At 26.0% G+C, this 20,662-nt stretch overlaps 1 protein-coding gene across 3 annotated transcripts in view; it reads left to right on the top strand.

The window, feature by feature from the left end:
- Positions 1 to 13,720, top strand: part of LOC135922337 (bromodomain-containing protein 4A-like) — a 59,102-nt gene extending 45,382 nt beyond the window's left edge. Inside the window, exons 16-23 of one of the 3 annotated variants that reach the window (XM_065456723.1) lie at positions 122 to 153; positions 232 to 313; positions 484 to 587; positions 9,298 to 9,487; positions 12,221 to 12,393; positions 12,692 to 12,765; positions 12,872 to 13,115; positions 13,413 to 13,720. In XM_065456723.1, the coding sequence (XP_065312795.1) occupies positions 122 to 153; positions 232 to 313; positions 484 to 587; positions 9,298 to 9,487; positions 12,221 to 12,393; positions 12,692 to 12,765; positions 12,872 to 13,115; positions 13,413 to 13,478 (965 nt within the window). In that variant the 3' untranslated portion in view covers positions 13,479 to 13,720. The remainder of the gene's footprint in view (positions 1 to 121; positions 154 to 231; positions 314 to 483; positions 588 to 9,297; positions 9,488 to 12,220; positions 12,394 to 12,691; positions 12,766 to 12,871; positions 13,116 to 13,412) is intronic. The other 2 variants (XM_065456722.1, XM_065456721.1) reach the window with 2 other exon arrangements.
- Positions 13,721 to 20,662: the final 6,942 nt, after the last annotated feature.

Genomic DNA, 20,662 nt, shown 5'->3' with positions numbered 1-20,662 from the left:
ATTGATAAATAATTATAGCCTTTTTTTGTGAAATTAAAAAAATGTTACCTTTGAAAAATTAAAACCATATTTTAATATAAGGGCACACATATTATTTATATCTTTATTGCTTTTTTATTAGCAGATAAAAGAAAATCCAAAAAGGATAAACAAGTAAAACAAAAAATTAAAATTTGTCAATTTTTTGTCATGGTCGAAATATAATTTATTTTTATATCTAAAAATAATTAGAATAAGACTTTACATGACCAGGAAATCTTGAATAATCCCGACGTGTCACTCAACCTTTCTTCGGTGGTTTATAAATCTACAGGTATAGGATTTTCCCAATTTCATGTATAAATTTTAATAATTTGAGTTGGAAATTAATACAACTTCAGGACAGTATTCTACTTCTCATATTAGTGAAATTAAAAATTTGATAAAATATAAAAATCCTTAAAAAAAATGTAAAACATATTTTTTTTAAACTCTTTTTTTTAGTTGCACTGCACATTACCGAAACTCAATCTCAGAACTCATTTTCTATAGCTTTTTCCAATGCCACACTTGCTTCAACGAAAAACACAACACCACCCTTTTCCCAAGTGAGTTGTTCTTTTAGATATACATTAATATTTAAATGCTAAATTTACTTATATCATCTTAGGAGCGAACGTAAATTATAGAGTCCCACCCTCCATATAATTATACTTGTTATACAAGAATATCGACAAATCTTGTAACTCAGGCAAATTATATAACAATGGTAGAAATAGAAGCCGGCCCAATTTAAATATTGTAGTTGTAAGGGTGTAAGAAAGTAGAGGAAAGGGAAAAGTAAATGATTCTCAGAATGTTATCGTACAAGGTGAGGGAGCATTATTATAAATATTATTAATTAAGCAGGTAAAAAAAGTAAGTCGTCGGTCTAGAATTAGATTGCTCCACATGTGCAAATGTTTAAAATGAGAAAATCAACATTAAAGTTTAAAATCAAATATAGGAAAAACTTATTGATCAATTTAATTAGAAATTTCAGAGATAATTTATCATATTGTTAATTAATTATTGCCTAAAAAATTTTATTTCAAAAGATTTAAATATAAAATTTATTTGATAAAATTAAAATGCAAGTGAAGCAAATATAACACTTTATGATTTTTTTTGATGTTCAAAATGCTCCATTTATCTTTTTTTATTAGAATTTAATAAATATATTCAAAATAATAATTTCAAATCATCGAAATTAACACTATATCTTAATTTTTTTCTAATTTATTTATGTAATAATGATCTTTAACAGTAATTCATGATAGTTCATCACATTTTTTAGAATATAAATCACATATAATTGAGACTTCCCTCAAAGCGCTTCTTTGAATTCCAGTATTTTGATATAAATTTTAGAAGAAATAACTAATATGTTTATTACTTATATCAAGTGTTTGTATGAAAAATGATCTGCAAACTCTAACTTTAACATTCTTCACTAAAAAATATAAGTATTATAGTTTTTATAATTTAAAAAATCTTTTATCCTTCTCTTACATGGAGTCCTAACAATAAATTTGCTATAGAAGGATTTTTAGCTTCATCAGCTAATTTCCAAAAAACCTCATGAATAATTTTACACTGATCTGCATTAACTTTTGACATTGAAATGTACATTTATTAGAATGATCATTCTGAACCATCCTTTCTCTTTTTAATTCACCTTTAATATTGATTGATATAGGTCTCACCACATTCCCTTAGTTTTTTTCTTTCATTTGCTTTGCTTCTAGAAGTTGAAATAATAAATCCTTATATTCTTGGTGTTGTGGATGAAACCGCAGGCTTGCTAGAATTAATATTAAATAAAAATGGTTTATTATTAAGATCTGAAATCTTCAGTAGCTTCATCAAATATATCATAGAATCTATATTCCAAATTTCATATATTTTGGTTGAGTAGCTTTTAAGATATAAGCTAGAGTTATTATGCAATTTTTTTTATAATTATCTGATTAATTATTTTTTTCATTTATTATCATATCAAAGAAAAAAAGGATGTCATAATTCTATCAAATTTTCACTATAATAAAAATGTTGATAAAAATAATTCAAGCAAGCCTGAAATGATAACATTTTATAATATGACTAAAGGTAGGTTTAATATGATATATGATCAAAATAATGAATTATAATAAATTTTAAAAACTATTATTAATAAAAAATTTATCTTGATTTTAAAATAATTTAGGATAGATATGGAATCAAAATATTTAACTATTAAATATGGAAAAGCAACAAATTAAAAAAGGAGGGAAATACAACACATGATTAAATAAGATAATAGGATAGGCCTTGCATATGAAGCTAAAATTACATAGTTATATGCAAATAGTGCAATTGACAGTGCTATAACTTGGCAAAAATGAATATTTTTTAATCTAGTTTTTATTTTTATATATATTGGAAATATATAAGTTATTATCCACTTCTAACTCAAAAATTTTAAAAATGTCTAGTGGAGCACTCTAATTCTAGACCAACGACTTATGTCAAGTGTTTGTGAGAAAAATTATCTGAAAACTCTAACTTTAACATTCTCCACTTCAAAAAATTATAAGTATGAATAGTTTTTATAATTTAAAGAATCTTTTACCCTTCTCTTACTTGGAGTCCTAACAATAAATTTGCTATAAAAAGATCCTTTAGCTTCATCAGCTAAGTTCCAAAAAGCCTCATGAATAATTTTATTCTGATCTACATTAACTTTTTTATGACATTGAAATATACATTTATTAGAATGATCATTCTAAACCATCCTTGCTCTTTTCAAATCACTTTTAATATTGATATAACATTCCCTTAATCTTTTTCTTTCATTTGAAGTTAAAGGGCTAGGTAAAGTAAAAATAATAATTTTTATCTCGATATTTAATGAACAAGTAATGCCTAATAATTTTTTTAAATTATGACCAAGTTAATTATTAAAAAATTGTTATAAATTTCATTGATTAATTTCAAATTCAATTTATATAACTTTATTTAAAGATTACACATGAAAATTATACTAAGAATACTTTAAGATAAAAAAATTAACCTTGACAAATTTGGAATAAATATGGAATGAGAACATGGCAAAAGTTGCGCGCCCCCATTTGGGATTAAATAGAAAATTATATTTTAGGCTGCGTGCCCCCATTTGGGGGTAAATAAGAAAAATATAGGCTAGGTGCCCCCAAACAGGGGTAAATAGGAAATTTTAGGGTGCTTGCCCCCAAATGGGGGTAAATAAGTTAATTATATGCTAGGTGCCCCTATTTGGTGGTAAATTAAGAAAATTATAGGCTAGGTACCTCCATGGAGGCTTTTTTTATAGATTCAAACATTGTTTTTTTTAAAACTAACTTTTTTTTGTAAATTCTAACATTGTTTTTTAAAAATAACCTTATTTTTTGTAAATCTGTTTTTTGTAAATTCTAACATTGTTTTAATAAAACCAACCTTTTTTGTAATCAAACCTTTTTTTTGTAAATTCTAACATTGTTTTTTTACAACTAACTTTTTTTTGTAAATTCTAACATTTATTTTTTAAATTAACTGTTTTTTGTAAATTCTAACATTTTTTAAAAACTAACTTTTTTTGTAAATTTTAACATTGTTTTTTAAAACTAACCTTTTTTTGTAAATTCTAACTGTTTTATTAAAACCAACCTTGTTTTTTGTAATCAAACCTGTTTTTTATAAATTCTAACATTGTTTTTTTTTTAAATTAACTCTGTTTCTTGTAAATTCTAACATTTTTTTTTTTAAATTAACTCTGTTTCTTGTAAATTTTAACATTTTTTTTTAAAACTATGTCTTAAATCTAATTTTATAATATAATATATTGTGACAAACATGAATAAGCTTTATTAGTATAATAAGCAAAATATATAATTTATATCAATATTTTGTCAATGGGAATTGCTGTTTTTCATATTTTTGATAATCTTGATAAAATCCAAACTGCCTTTTCTATATTTCAAAGATTTGAATAGGCCATGGGTTTAATTTCTGGTATAAATATTTTCTTTGGATTCTTAAAAACTTCTATTTGCTAAATTAAAATAAGGTAATAAAAAAAATATATAAATACCTGAATTTATATTGTATGAAAATAGTACCATGCCTTTTCATTCATTAGATTGCATATTTTGCTCTCCATATTCTCTTTATCTATAATAGTAAAAAAAATATTTTTTGATTATATTTTAAATTGGAAACTAATAAAAGAAATTTAAAAATGAACTACAAATAATAACATACTTTCATCATCTTTTTATTTGTCTCTTTCCAAAATCGTGTCAATATCTTATATGAAGTTATAATTTTTTTATATCAAGATAAAATATTACTTTATATAATTGCAGATACTTTCTCCTGTAAGGCTGTGGTAGCATGATGGTATAGATATGAGGTTGTAGCAGTATCTAGAGATTTTAGAATATTTTTTATTTTATATTAGATTTGAGTTATTTTAATCTATTTTTTAAATATGGCTTATAAATATGAAATGATAGGAAACGTTAGATGACATGATCTATCACTAATACCAGAAATGGGGGCACCTAGCTTTAGCGTGAAAATATTTTACTTATTTCAATAAGGAAAGCAAAAAAATAAAAAGGAGGATAATACAACACGTGATTAAATAAGATGATAGGTTAGGCTATGCATATGAGCAAAAATTACATCTATATATGCAAATAGCGCTAAATTGGCAGAGCTATAACTTTGGCAAAAATTAATATTTTTAATCTAGTTTTTATTTATATATATATATTTATTGGGAATAAATAAGTTATCCCCTTCTAACTCAATTGGAGATTGTTTTGGAAGTGGCCTATTAATTATATTTTATCATCTGATATATATATATACATATAGGGAGATTATTGCATTTTTCCAAAAGAACTAGATTAAGTATATTGGTAGAAGGTTTTGGTAAAGTAACAGACATTTATTGATAAAAGATTGGGCTTTTTTGCTGTGAATTTTAGTATCATTCCAAGTTTCAGTGCCATAATATAATGAAGATAATACCAAGATTTTGAATAGCCTAACCTTTAACTAAATAGATAGTTGGATGTAAGACTGAATCTTTATAAATGAACGATATTTAAGTCTAACAGCAATCATCTTTTTCATTATATCTTCCAAATGTTAACTTTCCTGTCTAATGTGACTCCTAAATATTTTAAGCACGTGACTTACTCTTAAAAGCCACATTTATAAATAAGCTATTATGTAATAGAGAGTAGCCACATTATTTATAAATAAGCTATTATGTAATAGAGAGTAGAAGGGTGTCATCTCCTTATCAGAGTTATTAATGACGGGTGACTTCAATGTAGGGGTGTACCGATACCACTTTTTGGAGGCCTATCCGATATCCCCGATATTAAATTGATATCGGCCGATTACCGATCCGATATCATATCTAATTTTGTATTCTGTAAAGATACCAATGCTTTTAATTTTATAATATACTTTTTATTAGTATAACATCTATAATTTAACTCTACCATAACTTATGTCATTTGAATATATTATAATGATCAGTTATATTTTATATTCAATTTAATTGCAATTCTAAAAGTATATAAAATATTTTTATTGTTAAATCACTTTTATATAACATTAATCTATATACATAATAAGTGAAAAACAAATATATTATGAAATTTGAAATAAATAATTAAAATAATATTTAACATTTCGAAGATTTCTTTTTAGAAATACCAAAATTACAAATTTATCAGTTAGCCTGCGGCGATGGTAACTGTCAACATCACCAGCTTCACTAAAAAGAGATTATGATGAGATTATCGACCACTTTTATAAACAAAATGAATGCACAAAAAAATAAAAATAAGGCAGAATGTTTATTAATTAATTATTATTATTAAAAAAGTATACATAAAGATGGATTTCGATTTTATTTATAAAAATAAGTGAAGTTACATATAACTTTTTTTAAAAATTTCATTTTATTTTTGCTAAAGACGTCATTTTATATAGGATCGGACCGGAAAATTTTATTTTGGCCGATAATCGGTATTTTATAATGGAGGAAATATCGGTATATCCCTACTAAAATGGAACGTGTGGGATTAAAAAATTACAACTCTCTAGACATGGAAACCTTAAACTACCGGATGCTGGTGGGAAATTTTTCAGAAGTTATTTCTTGATCTCGATCTTTGTATTACGAAAAAATTTTTGAACATTCTAACCTCAGATGAATTTATATTCATTATAGCAGAGATCAGCACAGCCGGCCCGAAACTTTTTGCCAAGCATGCCCGAAATTTATTTTTTGCCCAGTCCAGGCCGTTAAAATGGTAGCGTTTCAGGCCTGATCCGTTAGAATTTTACGAAAAATCTCTAGCTCGTTAAATTATTTTGGAATTTTCAGATGATCACATTTTTATTATCTACATTTAAATCTATATTATATGTATATTTGTAATTGGATTATAAATAACTTGTTAAAATTTTTGTGAATTTATTATTTTATTTAAACAGCTCTTAAAATACAAAGAAATATAATATTGTAATTTATTAACAAATAGTATTAAATATTAATTAATCAAAATGTTAATTTGGAATTCAAAAAATCTGTATATTAAAATTATAATTTTCTATAAAATAGGTAGAAATATTATTAAATATATAGAATAAAATTATATTTTCATTCATAATTATTATATAAGAATAACAAATCATCAATATTTCCCAACTACTGCACCCCACCCATGTTTGAGGTTAATGGCTTATTTTCTTAAATATTATTAATGTTGCTTAAGATTTAATTTTATTGGTATCATTTGCACGGCTGGGCCCGAATTTTTAAAAATTATATATTTTTGATTTTTATAGCTAATAATTGCGATTTATTTTGTTTTAAAATATACGGCCTGGTCCGGATATTTTTTTTTAAAAAAAATTTCAAGCTCGGCCTGGGTATATTTTTTAAAAAAATTTTAAGCCCGGCCCGGGTTACAAACTAAAATACGGCACGCCCGTGATATATAATAAAATTTAATAATTTTACCTGTCTGATGTACTAATGTTATCTATTGCTAATATTTTATAATAAATAAAGAACAGTTTGATAAGATGTTAATATTTTTATTTTATTAATAGCAAAGCATTAAATATTTATGTAAAAAGTTTTTGAATAAAACAACAATTATGGAGTATATTAAAATAAATGAGGGGAGAGACTAGACAAGAAATTATTTAATTTAATTTTAAAAAATTATAATTTTTGAAGAATTTTTATGGTCGGGTCGGGCTTTGCAGATCTCTACATTATAGCCCATTCTACAATTCTTGGTCCAAATTGACCGTTGTGTTTATCCTAAAACAAGTCTTGAATGTAGGTCTTCAAAAAAAACAAATTGAACAAAAATTATTATTCGATTCTATTCGTCGAATATTTGATTTGATTCGAATTTTTTTTCTAATGGTTATTAAAAATAGATTATAAACATAATTTTTTAAAATGACATCTAATGATTCTAGTAAAACTAAGCTAACTGTCATTAGCATATCTAAATTTGCCGGAAATAACAAGCGAAATAAAACCCAATGATTTCATAACCTTATCCAATATACATAATAATATTAATATTTAAAAAAATTAATTAAATTATCATATATACAACAATTAAATGTTTTACTTCATGAAGATAAAAAAGAAATAATAATAAAATAGAGTGAAATTAAATTTAAAAAATCCACCAGAAAAATTTAATAATTATTATAAATTTTTACTTAATTACGAAAACTAACGAAAAAATAAAATATTTTCAAAAATTTACGGTTATAAACGAATATTTACAAATAATTTCGGATATCACGAATCGAATAATAATTTTTCTCATTCCAATCGAATAATTGTATTATTCGTATTTGTAAAATACGAATCGAATCAAATAATGAATAGTTCATTTTAGGCGACTTGTATGAATTGATAATGTAAAAGTTCTTCATGATGTCGCATTTAACTGATCATAAAATAATCATCTGCTATTATAATAACAATCCTAAATTATATTATAAATAATTGTAAAAAAACTTAAAATGAAGGAAACTAAACCTTGACTCCCTAAGTAATCAAAACGTTAAAGTGGCGCGATTGCGATCGCGATTTAACAGCTGATTGATTTTTAAAATCTGTTTATGAGATCAATTATTCTTTATTAAAATCATTATTTCTTAGATTATTATTAAAATTTGAATTAAAGATAAAATTAATATTAATAAATAAAAATTGATCTCATAAACAGATTTTAAAAATCAATCAGCTGTTAAATCGCAATGCAATCGCGCCACTATGAATTCAATGGTCAGGTAATATTTTCAATAATGCTATAAACTATACCAAGGAGAGAACCTCATTCCATATTGGATTTCTTTGGAATCGAAAAAAATCTTATCTCTAGTTTAGTGGGGATTGGGTACTAATTTATTTAATAAAGAAATTAAAAGCCTATAAATCACATAGCCAAGATGATATCTTTAGTGAATTCTCGAAGCCGAATTTTATATGAGCAAATATATTCACAATTTCAAGTTCACAAGTGACAACTTTGATAAAATGCTTTTTTTTACAATTTGATATTTTTTTGAAATTTTTTTTATAAGATTTTTTTCGGGATTCTAATAAAATGAAATAAAATTAACTATTTTTGCAGTAGCGTGTTCCAGACCTTTCTGAAACATAAACTGGAACACATTTTTTTTGGTCGGAACGGAAGAGAAAAGGCAAAAATGCCTTTGTTTCGGATCTCTAATTTAAATTAGTATATTTTTTTTGTTCATTAAGTTTATTATTAAAAAAGGGATATAAAATAAAGGTCATATAAAAAACAATTAACGATTATATAAATATAGCGCATATATATTATATAATTTTTTAAAAAAATTTAAGAATTGAAATCGTTTTTGCCTTTAAAAATGTTTATTTCATAAAGATCCTTCAATAAAAATACATGAAACTTTGGGAAAACATAGTTTAATATAAAATGCGGGATTTTTGAACAAACCTGATCAAAATATTGATAGGTCTATTTGTATTAACAATTTGAAAAGCTCTGGGATGTTTCCCCAGTTTTATGTTTTTATTTAAATAAAACCTATAAGCTTAAGTCTCTAGTTTACTAAGAATTGATCACCTAATGTAATTGATTTATATTGCTTAAACACATTAGCTGAAGTATCATATATTAAATGATCATCAATTACGAATTTTTTTTATTGATTTATATCTTTTAGACTCTCAACATCTCTACCCCTTCTGTCGATCCGCCTTCTATCGCGACCACAAAAAACTTCGATAAAAACGAGACCACTTTTCCGCTCGTTTCGGAGCACAATGGGCTAGCCGACATTTCCGCTCGCATAGGCCTGAACAAAATTATACCAGCCATGCCTCGCACCACTAACTCCCTCAATTCCACTGATGGTAATTTTTTACAACAATAATAAATATAATCGAGATTTGTGATCCTATTCCCCCCCCCCCTCCCCCACTTAGTTATTTTACCAAATTAAAACGTTACGACGAAACCTCAATAGTTTTTTATGCGATGACTTAAGGAAAAGCTTAGGGCGATTCCTTGTCAAATTGATTGTGTCTCGACCGACTCTTTAAGATTTTTCAAAAATTTAATATGTAAAGTAAGGTTAATGTATTAAGACTCATGCAAATATTAGACTCCTAACGGTCATAGAGGTCAAAGCTTGAAAATAATTCTTAGACTCCTAGCAGTAACAGTCATAGAGGTCAAAGTTCGAAAATAATTCTTTTTGTTGTTATTGGCCTAATTATTGATATATTAAAAATATATGATTGTAAATAATTTTATTCAAAAAGATAGTTTAGATGTCCTTTTTTCAAAAAAATAATATAGTAACTGGCAGGGTTGGGCAGTATCGCGGATATTTATATGATACAAAGTATCTTATATCTTTTTTAAAATTTTGGAAAGTATCTTGTATCCAGTATCTAAGATACATATTATTTAAAAGTATTTGTATTTTAACCAACTTTGTATTCAAAAAGATACAGATACTTTAAAAAAATTATATTAGTTAATTTAAATATTATTAAAATTTAAATGATATTGTTTTAAAATTTAAATGAATAATTTAATCAGAATTTAGATATTTTAAGATAATTTATGATATATGACATTGGTCGTCATATAGCAATTTGCTAACAATTAGAACTTCCATATTTTATTTGAATCGTTTTATATCCATCTATTTTAAAATAATGAAAGAAGAAAATAGAATAATATGTTTATCTTCATCTTCAGATGATTCTCCAATCGAAAAATATAACTATAAATTTAAATTATGTATTTTAAATTGGAAATTTTTTAAAGTACTTCAACATGATCATAATAAAAGCAGAATGTAAAGAATGCCATATCTATAAGTGGTTCTGCAGACTCGTCATCAAATTTTGTCAAGCATCTAAAATTATAATATATAATTATTTAATAAATCACATTTATAATTATCATTTCATATTCCCACATTCGTTGTCTGTGCCATACGATAAGTCTTATTGCCACAACAGATGTCGAGAAAGCTATTGAGGATTCTCCTAACATTTCTAAAATTCATCATCCCGCAATAGCCAAATGTACTAAGCTATGGAATGCTAGTAATGGGCCTAAAACTGCAGAACTTTTCAAAGCAGTTTTAGGAAAACAATTAGTTACACCTTGCTGCACAAATGTTTGATAGTCTTAGTAGTTTATTAAAATTTAAAGGCGAACTTCTAAATTATGTCAAAATTAGAATTTCCAAAATTAAGAGATATTGAAATTCAATATTTAGAAGAATATTGCAATATAATGTCCCCATTGGCTATAGCGATTCACAAAATACAAAGTGAAATCAACTGCTATTATGGAGAATCAGCTCCAATATTAAATGTCGTTAAAAAAATTACAAATTAAATTCATACAAACCATTAGCTATTGCCTAGAAAATTCTTTAAATAAAAGATTTAAAAATATATATGATGATAATAACTTTAAAAGCGCATTTTTGGCAACTATTTCTCATCCCTATTTTAAAAATCGTTGGATTGATGGTGAAAAAGAAAAAAAATACTTTCAGGATTTGTTAATACATGAAGCTTTCATTATTTTTAAAAATAATATTGAAATTAATACGTCAACAAAATCTTCAATTGATGAAGATGATGATTACTTTTGTTTTAAAAGTACCACATCCAAGAGGTCCTAAATTATATGAAAGATGACAGGCGCAGTATAAATATGTTAAATAGTTATAAATATATAAAAGAAATATTTATTAAATATAACACAATATTACCCTCCTCTGCCCCCGTTTGCTAATATGGTTAATAGACCATATCATCAAAGATTGAACGATAAATTATTTGAAAAATTAAAAATATTAAAAAATAATGCTGATTTATGATGTTGATTTATTATTATTTACTAATTATACAATTATTAAAAAAAATATCGCATTATCTTATATAATAAATTTGTTATTCTCTACAATTTATTTTAAATTAATTTTATAAATTTATATTATAGATAAGAAAATAAAGCTTTATACATTTTGATTTTGACTATTTAAAGTTTTTTAAAAAAGTATCTTGTATCTTAGATACTTTTTAAAAAAGATACAAGTATCTTGTATCTTATATCTTATTGAAATTTTTCTAAAGTATCTTGTATCTTAAATACAAAATATTATAAAGTATCTATATCCGAATACAATTTTCTGAAAATTTGCCCAACCCTGGTAACCGGGCCTATTTTTTTTAAGGATAATATAAACTTTTTGACTTGATTTAAAAAATAACAAAAAAAATCCTTCATTTTCCTGATCGCAATTTAAAGGGTCAAGTTTTATAATTTTAGGCCCCATAGTAACGTTGCTAAACACTATCATGTTTTATAGTGAGTTTATTTAAGAAATTATATTATTAGCCTTTTAATTGTTTATTCGAATTTCCTCTAGTTTTTACCTTTTTTTTCCACAATATATTCTCCTTACCATATTATCTATCGACAAATTAAAAATTACACTTTTTACTGCTGAATTCTCTCCCAGTGTTATGTAACCATCTGAGACATGAATTTCATTCTCCTTATTATAGATAAATAAAAAAAAACAATAAATCTTCATTTAAAAAAAACTGCAGCCAAAAACATAGTCACAACCATTTTTAACCTTGTCGTTAGTGCTCCTATCTCCAGCTTGAGTCCTTTATCGATGATTTACACTTCCGATACCAGCTCCGGCACCAAAATTAAAGACTTCGTTCACAACAGCTTTGAAGCATTTAGAAAACAAGCCCTGGAAAAGGAAGAGAGGGTTAGTTATGATCATTTTTTTTACTAAGTAGTTAAAATTTTAATTTAATAATTTTTACTTTTAATTAGTTTTCCTACTATCTATATTTTAATTGTATATATATTTTTTTAATTTAATAATTTTTACTTTTAATTAGTTTTCCTACTATCTATATTTTAATTGTATATATATTTTTTTAAATTAATGCACTTTATGTTTAATTTAGAGCTACTTTTTAAAATGTGTATAGAACAGAACACCTATCTATGATTATCCGTAATTAGTCGATTTGGTTTACAATTTTTTTAAAAAAATACAGCAAAAGCAGTTAAAGGAACAGGAGGAGAAAAACAAACAAGTTGAAAAAAATAGCATGGAAAAACTAAAAAAGAAGTAATATTTTTTATATATAGTATACGTTTTTTAAAAGATATTGAACCCACCCATTCTATCTAAGTCTATAATTTTTATTTCTCGTACCCCCATCACAACTTTACAGTGAGTCCGAACATGCCGTTTCTCCCAATATACCCCATTATTCCGTAATTTCTAACGGCACTACTGCAGCCTCAGCATACTTTATCAGTCCTTCCTCTATTCCGGGAGATCTGCCGCCTTCCTTCAAAAAAGCTATCCTTCCCCCTACAGCCAGCCATTTACCTGACCTCCCTAACTCAGCTTCACCTGATTTGGCCCGAGAACGCCAGAGGCTGAAGGAGATGGAAAAACGGCGGAGGGAAATGGTGAGAACATTATTTTTTAACTTATATATATATTTTTCAAATTAAAAATTGATGCCATAAATATTTTATTGGGGGGGGGGGGGAGATATTTAATAAAAACAAAAGTAATAAATTATGATTTTTTGCAAAATTGTTATTTTCCTCTCGTTTTCTTTTATTTTGACTAATTAATTTTCTTTTATAAAATCTCTGTTTATCACCTTGTTTGTGCTCAGAATGAGGTAATTGAATCATATATATTGTTATTTTATCTAGCTTACTATATTAATCTATCCTACCAAATTTATAAATAATAAGAATGCCGGATTAATCGATATCAATAGACAGAGCGACATCATGTCATCCTTCGAAAAGATGTTATAATGCAGAAATTTGAAATTGAAAAATTCAATCATTATTTTAAAATCGTTATGGGGTTTTTAAATGTTTATTAAAAAATGTTATTTAAAAACACAACTAATTGTTAAACATATTTGTCGTTATCATTCATATATGAAAATCTCTTATTTTATTATTTTATTTACAGTTTTTTGCCCATTATACGTAATTTTATGAAAATTTACATTTATTTATTGCCGTATAATCTAGATCTTATTATTGAAATGTAATTACTTAAAGATTTCGTGTTATATATTTTGTTTTTTTTTTAAAAAAAAATTATTAATTAATGTAATAAATTGTTAAATTTTTTTTAAAAAAATTAAATTTATTAATTATACTACTATGTATTTACACAACTTATACAATGATGAAGATTGCCTAATTATTTCACATTTTGTAGACATCAAGTTATGAAGATAATATTTTTATCGAGAAATATAACATTTTCAAAAATATTGGGTTCCTTATATTTAAAAATGCATAATATATATTTTTTTTATTACTCTATAAAAAAAAATTATATTATGATTTTAATTAATATCACACACATTTGCAACCTTTTTATTCAATTTATACTCGAAATTATGATAAATTTTATTGCTAGATTAATTATAAATATCTTTATCGTAATTTGATAATTGTATGGTTAGAGTAAACCCTTCTACGCATTAATTTTCTTTAATATCCTTCCGTTTTATTAATTTTTTCCAAATATTGACAGGTTCTAAATGCACTGTGTTCCAATAGAACTGATATCCTTTTTGTTTTACCAATAAATCTGTTAATCCTAAAAATAAATCAATAAAATTATATAGGATGAATTATAAATGTTTTCTGCAAATTTCATTAATCCCTATGAACAGGGTCCAAAGTTATGCACATTCAAAGTTGAACAAACAAAATTCGAACTTTTCTACATTTAAAAATTAATTTATTGATTTTTACATTTAAGCAGACGATTGATAAACATTCGTATTGAGCCAAGACTGAACTGGCACCCACAGAAGAATTTGTCAAGTATCTCGAGAACGGATATTTCACAAACTTCAGTGCATCAAATTATCCACAAAGAACTGCATCTGAAATTTTTAAAAATGAAACAAACCCAGGGTCTACTCGACACGAATAAGATTGCCCGTCTAGTACCTGCCAAACAACTTACCCTCAGAAGTTAGTTCATTTTATATGGTTCATAGATAAAAGGCTGTTTACAGTAACTCCACTGGTTAATCTGCAAAATGATAGGGTGTACGTTGCAGCTTCAATGAGAAAAAAATAAGTTGCAGCCCATCAGTTTCCAATGCATATTTGACTTAATTAATTTTAAATGTTGATGTTTTCTTGTTTTTGTTTAATTGCAAAGTTTAATATAAATTTTTACATTTTGAAAAGTTCGAATTTTGTTTGTGCAACTTTGAGTGTGTGTAACTTAGGACCCTGTTGATAAAATTTGCCAAAAAATTTTATTAAATTATTTTAAGAATTCTAAAAAATTATATAAGTTTATATTTTTAAAAGTTCTATAATCGACTTTTCATTGCCCTCTTGAGATTTTGATTCGTAACATTATTGATCATATTTCATGGCATTAAGTGATGTAATTTGAGAAAGAAAAAATTCGATTACGGAAATTGGAATAGTCATACTTTTGGGCGATACACCAAAAAATTATCATATTCGTTATAAATTATAAAGGAAACATGATATTGATCTTATTGTCTCATTTAGGGCTCGGACCAAAAATAATATTGTTTGACTGCCCAGTAGTCATCAACGAGAAATCATATAAACGAAAAATAAGTTAATTTTAAATCCATAATATATTTCAAAAAAATAAAAGAAAAACACCTTAAAAAATTTAATTCAAAAACTTAATTATTTCTAAATTTAAAACGATTTAAAAAAAAAATTTAACAGGTTATTTTTGTTTCCGAAAATTCATGATAACTACTCCAAGTGATCTATGCCTACGAAAAAGGAACAAAATAAATATTAGTTTTTTGAATGGTAAGTGGAAAGAAATCCCCTGGAAAATAATTTCCTAGAAAATAAATTTCCATACAAAATTATTCCCCGGTAATAAATTTCCCATTTTTTAGATTTTAAATTAAATATAGGGGGAAATCCCCTGAAAATTATCAAAAATAACCCTGCCGTTAAAATAAAGAAAATTTTCTAAAAAATTATATTCAGTATTTTCTAAATGTTGAGTATTCTCGACTTTTGAGGATTTTTTTTAAGCCTTATATCTTAATTCTAAGCGATATAGGTCAATCTTAAAATATGAGAATTGTTAAATCGGTTCGTAGGCTTGATATTTTATAATTTAGTAGATAGCAAAAAAGTACAGATTTGTGACATATTGGAAAGAAAACATTTAATAAAACAATTTTTATCAAATAGAGGAGACCACGTTGAATTGCAAATTTCCTATTTCGGAATATATACATATAATTATATCATTTAATAGCTCAATCATTAGCATTAAAAACAAAAAAGGGCGCTATCTAAGAGTTACTAAAAGTCGTGATATTATTTTTGCCAACTAATGACAAATATCAAATTCATGACAACACAATATATTTTATATTCTAAAGATTATCAGAAAAGGACTTTATATATTGCATAACAAAATTTACCAAATGAAAAATTGGCCAACTATTTTTGAAGGCAATTGTGAAAAGCCTCAATCTCCGACTGATTTAAATTTTTAATATATTTCTAAAAACTTCATGGAGTTGAGATGAAAAATCCGTGCCGGGCAGTGCAAATGGTACCTCTGCTGGTCTCTGATATATATAACTGGAATGAAAGAAATAAGTTTAAAATTTAACAACCATAACTTAGAAATTAGTATTTGAATCAAGTATACTTTGCATCTAGGTTAAGATACTATCATATTGTGAAAATGATAGGTAGAGAAATTATTAAATTGAAGCTCAGATTTAATTGATGTATAAATTGGGGACTTCGATAATCTTTTTAAATTTGCAGGGCTTATTTTAAATAAATAAAACTCCAATCCAAAATTTACCAAAAAATAGGACAGAAAAATTTTTCGAAGCTCATCCAAATTTTAATTGAACTTGACATTACTGGTACAGAGAAGAGATAAATATTTAATATTTATTTCATTCCTTTATTTTGTTTCTTATGTAATGTAAATATTTAACAACTAGGCATTTATTTTACCAAGTGCTGGTTCTAAAAAATATTATCTAAAATATGTGCTTTATATCACCTGAAAAATGTAACGTCTTTACTTTTTCGTTACTTTCCCTAAAAGAAACGCGTTACGTTACTTTTTTATAAAAGTAAATATATTATGATTGAGAAATATATTGACAATTAAATTTTAAAATGCACTAAATAAAATTTACAATAATTATCAAAAATTGTTTTTCAAAATTTTGATCAGATATACACATACGTTTAACACGTAACATAATGGTGTTGTGTTTGAGACACATAACTCTTGCCCGAAGATGGATAGTGTCATTGTCGTAAAGGAGTTAAAATATTATTGCGTAAAATTTTGTTTTTTTTCTATTACTTTTATATTGATATCTATATCAAAATTTGCTTTCATTTCTTTTAAATTGACAAAACACCCTCCTTAATTTTCTATTACTATAAAATAATCTTAATGATTACTTCTATTTGGAATAATGCTTTAAAAAATCTTTATAATCTACGAATGAGTAATATATAGGCACATTTAATTTTTTAATCAAATTTTCATACAAGAAATTTGTTATAAATTATTTTTTAAAAAACAGTGTTTCTCCAAAGCGCTATAATTCGTATGTGATTTACGTTTGACCTTTTCTTTTCAAGTGTGAAAGCGTACTTTGTATTATTTTACTAGACAAGCTCCATCTTAGCCTTTGTGGGTAAAAAATGCTTGTAATTCCTTTGAATATTGCCGTAACCAATCCATCTTATTTCGGTATTACATTTTTAAATGCCATAAGTCTACATTTTTTCATTCATAGAAGATATTTTATCCATCATCATATTAGAAGTGGAAGAGAATAATCGATGGATAAGATTTACAAAAAATCGTAAGATAATCTTTAGAGATTCTAAATTTTTTGAGGATTGTTTCCATCATTCAAAAGGGGTTCCATCTGAGGGTAGTAGGGGAGGTGTTTTTGGAAAAATGTAGCGGTGCTCCAGGAGCGTCGTAACAACTCTGCTTTTAAATAAAAGAGTTAAAGAGTTTAAATTTTTAAAAAGCAATGATTTCATAGAATTAAAAAAACAGGTATTTAAATTTAATTACATTTAACATTGTGGAGAAAAGGGAGTTACTTAAAATAGCAAAATATTCTGAAATATCACAAGAATGCATATTCATTCCTATTATTTCCACAACCTAACAACCTTCGGAAATTTTGCATTTTCCTTTCAAGGAACTTGGCTCGCACATTTGTAAGCTTACGGATGAACCTCGCGTTGGCTTTTTCTTAGACAAAGACACGCCATAGCAATTCAAGCTTCATGGGCAGCCTCATACCCAGGGTTGCCAGGTCAAAATTTTCAAATTGCGGGAGATATTTAATATTATGCGGGAGAAATATGAAAATTGCGGTAGAAATATAAAAATTGCTAAAAAAATATTTTTTGATGGCCATCGGCCGGGATTTTGAATTGACTTAATTATCCGCCTATTATTTTTTATAATTAGTTTATATAAATACAAAGTCTATAACTATTTTTCAAAATAAAATAATATCTTGATTAATTAAAACATATTAATTTAAAAAAACCAACGATCTTTTTTAAATATAAAAGAATGTAAACAAGATAAAATTTTATAAAAAAAGAACGATTTTAATTTTACAATTAAAAATATATTTTATGCGAATGTCCCATAAAACGACCGCAATTGGAAATCTACCGTGTGTGTATAACACATTATAGGGATAGGCGCTTAATTATCACGTATCACGTTTAAATACATAATAAGGTACTCCAAAAATAAGAAATAATACAAGATGCAACTAAAGTAGCGGTAATTGTAATCACTTATCTTGTAGTACAACATTCACAGATAAACTTATCTTTACAATGTTGGTAGAATCTTTTTCCCATAATATATAACGACTCTAATATAACTGAAAACAATACTTGAAGAATAAAAATGAGCAAGGCTATCATCAATACTTTAGGACCTAAATCCAGGAGGTATGGGCCTACATATGCAATTCTAACAGATGCATCTAATAAGGGAAATATTAAAATATCTCCCTTGATCCTCCACTATTTCAACAAAATTAAGGTCGTTTCAATAAAACTATTAAATTTTTTCCCCTCAAATAGTGAAAAATCAAAGACATAGCTAACCATATAATGGCAAATATAGCAGATTCTAGAATATCAATAAATTGCATGTCAGCTTTATGATCTGATAATGCCTCATTGAATTTGGTAAAAACAGAGTGTATTTAAAGAATTGAGTCAGCACAATCTTGGTTGCGATATGATCCTATTACCCGCCATCGATAGAATTTTAAAATTTTATAAACCTTTAAAAAAATATTTCTTAAATAAAGATTATAAAAGCTGTTCCAACATTTTGAAAATTTTTTTAAATAATGAATGGCAAAGGTTTATTTAGGAATGATTTCACATGTAGGAAATCTACTACATGCTGTTTATGTGTAGTTGCACTCAGAAGAATCTTAATAAAGATTCACAAAATTATACTGCAGATGTGTTTATCTTTACAGTTAAAAATTGATTGACAATAAATTTTATGGAACCATTGCTAAAACTTAATTATATTTTATTTCTGGCATGACATATTATATATTTGTGTAACCATTAGCTCGGCCTCTAATGTTAAAGCAATCCGATTTCTCTCCCCGGCAGTCCACATCAGGCTAAAATGCGCTCAGATGAGGCATTAGAATGAGGTAAGGAGAAAACATACTCGCATATTTTTTCCAAGCATGGGGATTTTTGGTTATTACGAAAAAATTCTACCCATTACTCCTCTGCTTTTAGACCATCTAACTTTAATTATTTTGGCGAATCATAAAAAATAGAGAGAATTACAATCTCCTCAAACAAGAAATCAATGTCTTTCGGTATTTTTAATATATTTATTAAATTATAAATACCATCAATTGATGGTTTCTGTTCCAAGGTTATAATATTTATACATTTGTAAATAGAGTTATTAAAATCAAATTTTGATTGTAAATATTCTAAAATTGTCTTAAGAAAAATATCTGCTTCATTTAAAAATGTATTAATTTGAACATATTAATATAATATTTTTAGCAATAGCGCCATAAAATTTATTATCAATTTTTAACTGTAGAGATGAATAGAGCTGTAGCATGATTTTATGAATTTTTTTTAATAAAGAATATTCTGATTGCAACTGAATATTAACTGCAAGAAGTAGATTTCCTACATGTGAAACGAATCCCAAATATGCTTCTGCCATTTCATACTCGAAAAAATTTTTCAAAATTTTAAGACAGCTTTTAAAATCTCTATTTAACGAAGTTTTTTTAAGTTTGTAAAATTTTAAAATTCTATCGATGGCAGGTATTAATGACAACCACCTCATAGGTATATATCGCAACAACTCACACCATTCCAAGTCAGACCACTTTACCAACTCTTTTAATTCATTAACTCTTTTCGTTGATGAACTAATTTCGATAAAATATTTCATCACAAATATTTCGATGTCCACAGATAGTACATTCATTGTCTTCTTGCAAGAATTATGTGTAGTATATACAGCCAATTGGTATTAATTTATTATTATGCTGCCTCAATTCGGTAACTTTGGTTTTTGAAAAAATTTACATAGGCATTATCAGTGCAGAAAGCTGACATGCAAATCATTGATAACCCTGAATCAGCTATATTTACCATTATGTGGCTAGCAACATTGTTGGATTTTTCACTATCCAAGGAAAAAATTTGAACAATTTTATTGAAATGTTCTTATTCTTGTTGAAATAGCGAAGGGGGAAATGTTTTAATATTTCCCTTATTAGATGCATCTGTTAGATTTGCATGTGGATGCCCATCTTTCAAATCGTCTAGAATTGACCTCTAGAATTCAGGTACTAAAACACTTGTGATAGCCTTGCTCATTTTTGTTCTGCCACAAGTAAGGTTTGCGCTTATATTGGAGT

This window comes from Gordionus sp. m RMFG-2023, chromosome 1 (assembly GCF_954871325.1).
Source record: "Gordionus sp. m RMFG-2023 chromosome 1, tfGorSpeb1-WG-v2, whole genome shotgun sequence".
In the NCBI taxonomy this organism is placed as follows: domain Eukaryota; kingdom Metazoa; phylum Nematomorpha; class Gordioida; order Chordodea; family Parachordodidae; genus Gordionus; species Gordionus sp. m RMFG-2023.
Note: the sequence above shows the minus strand (reverse complement) of the source record. Positions and strands in the feature narration are given on the sequence as shown.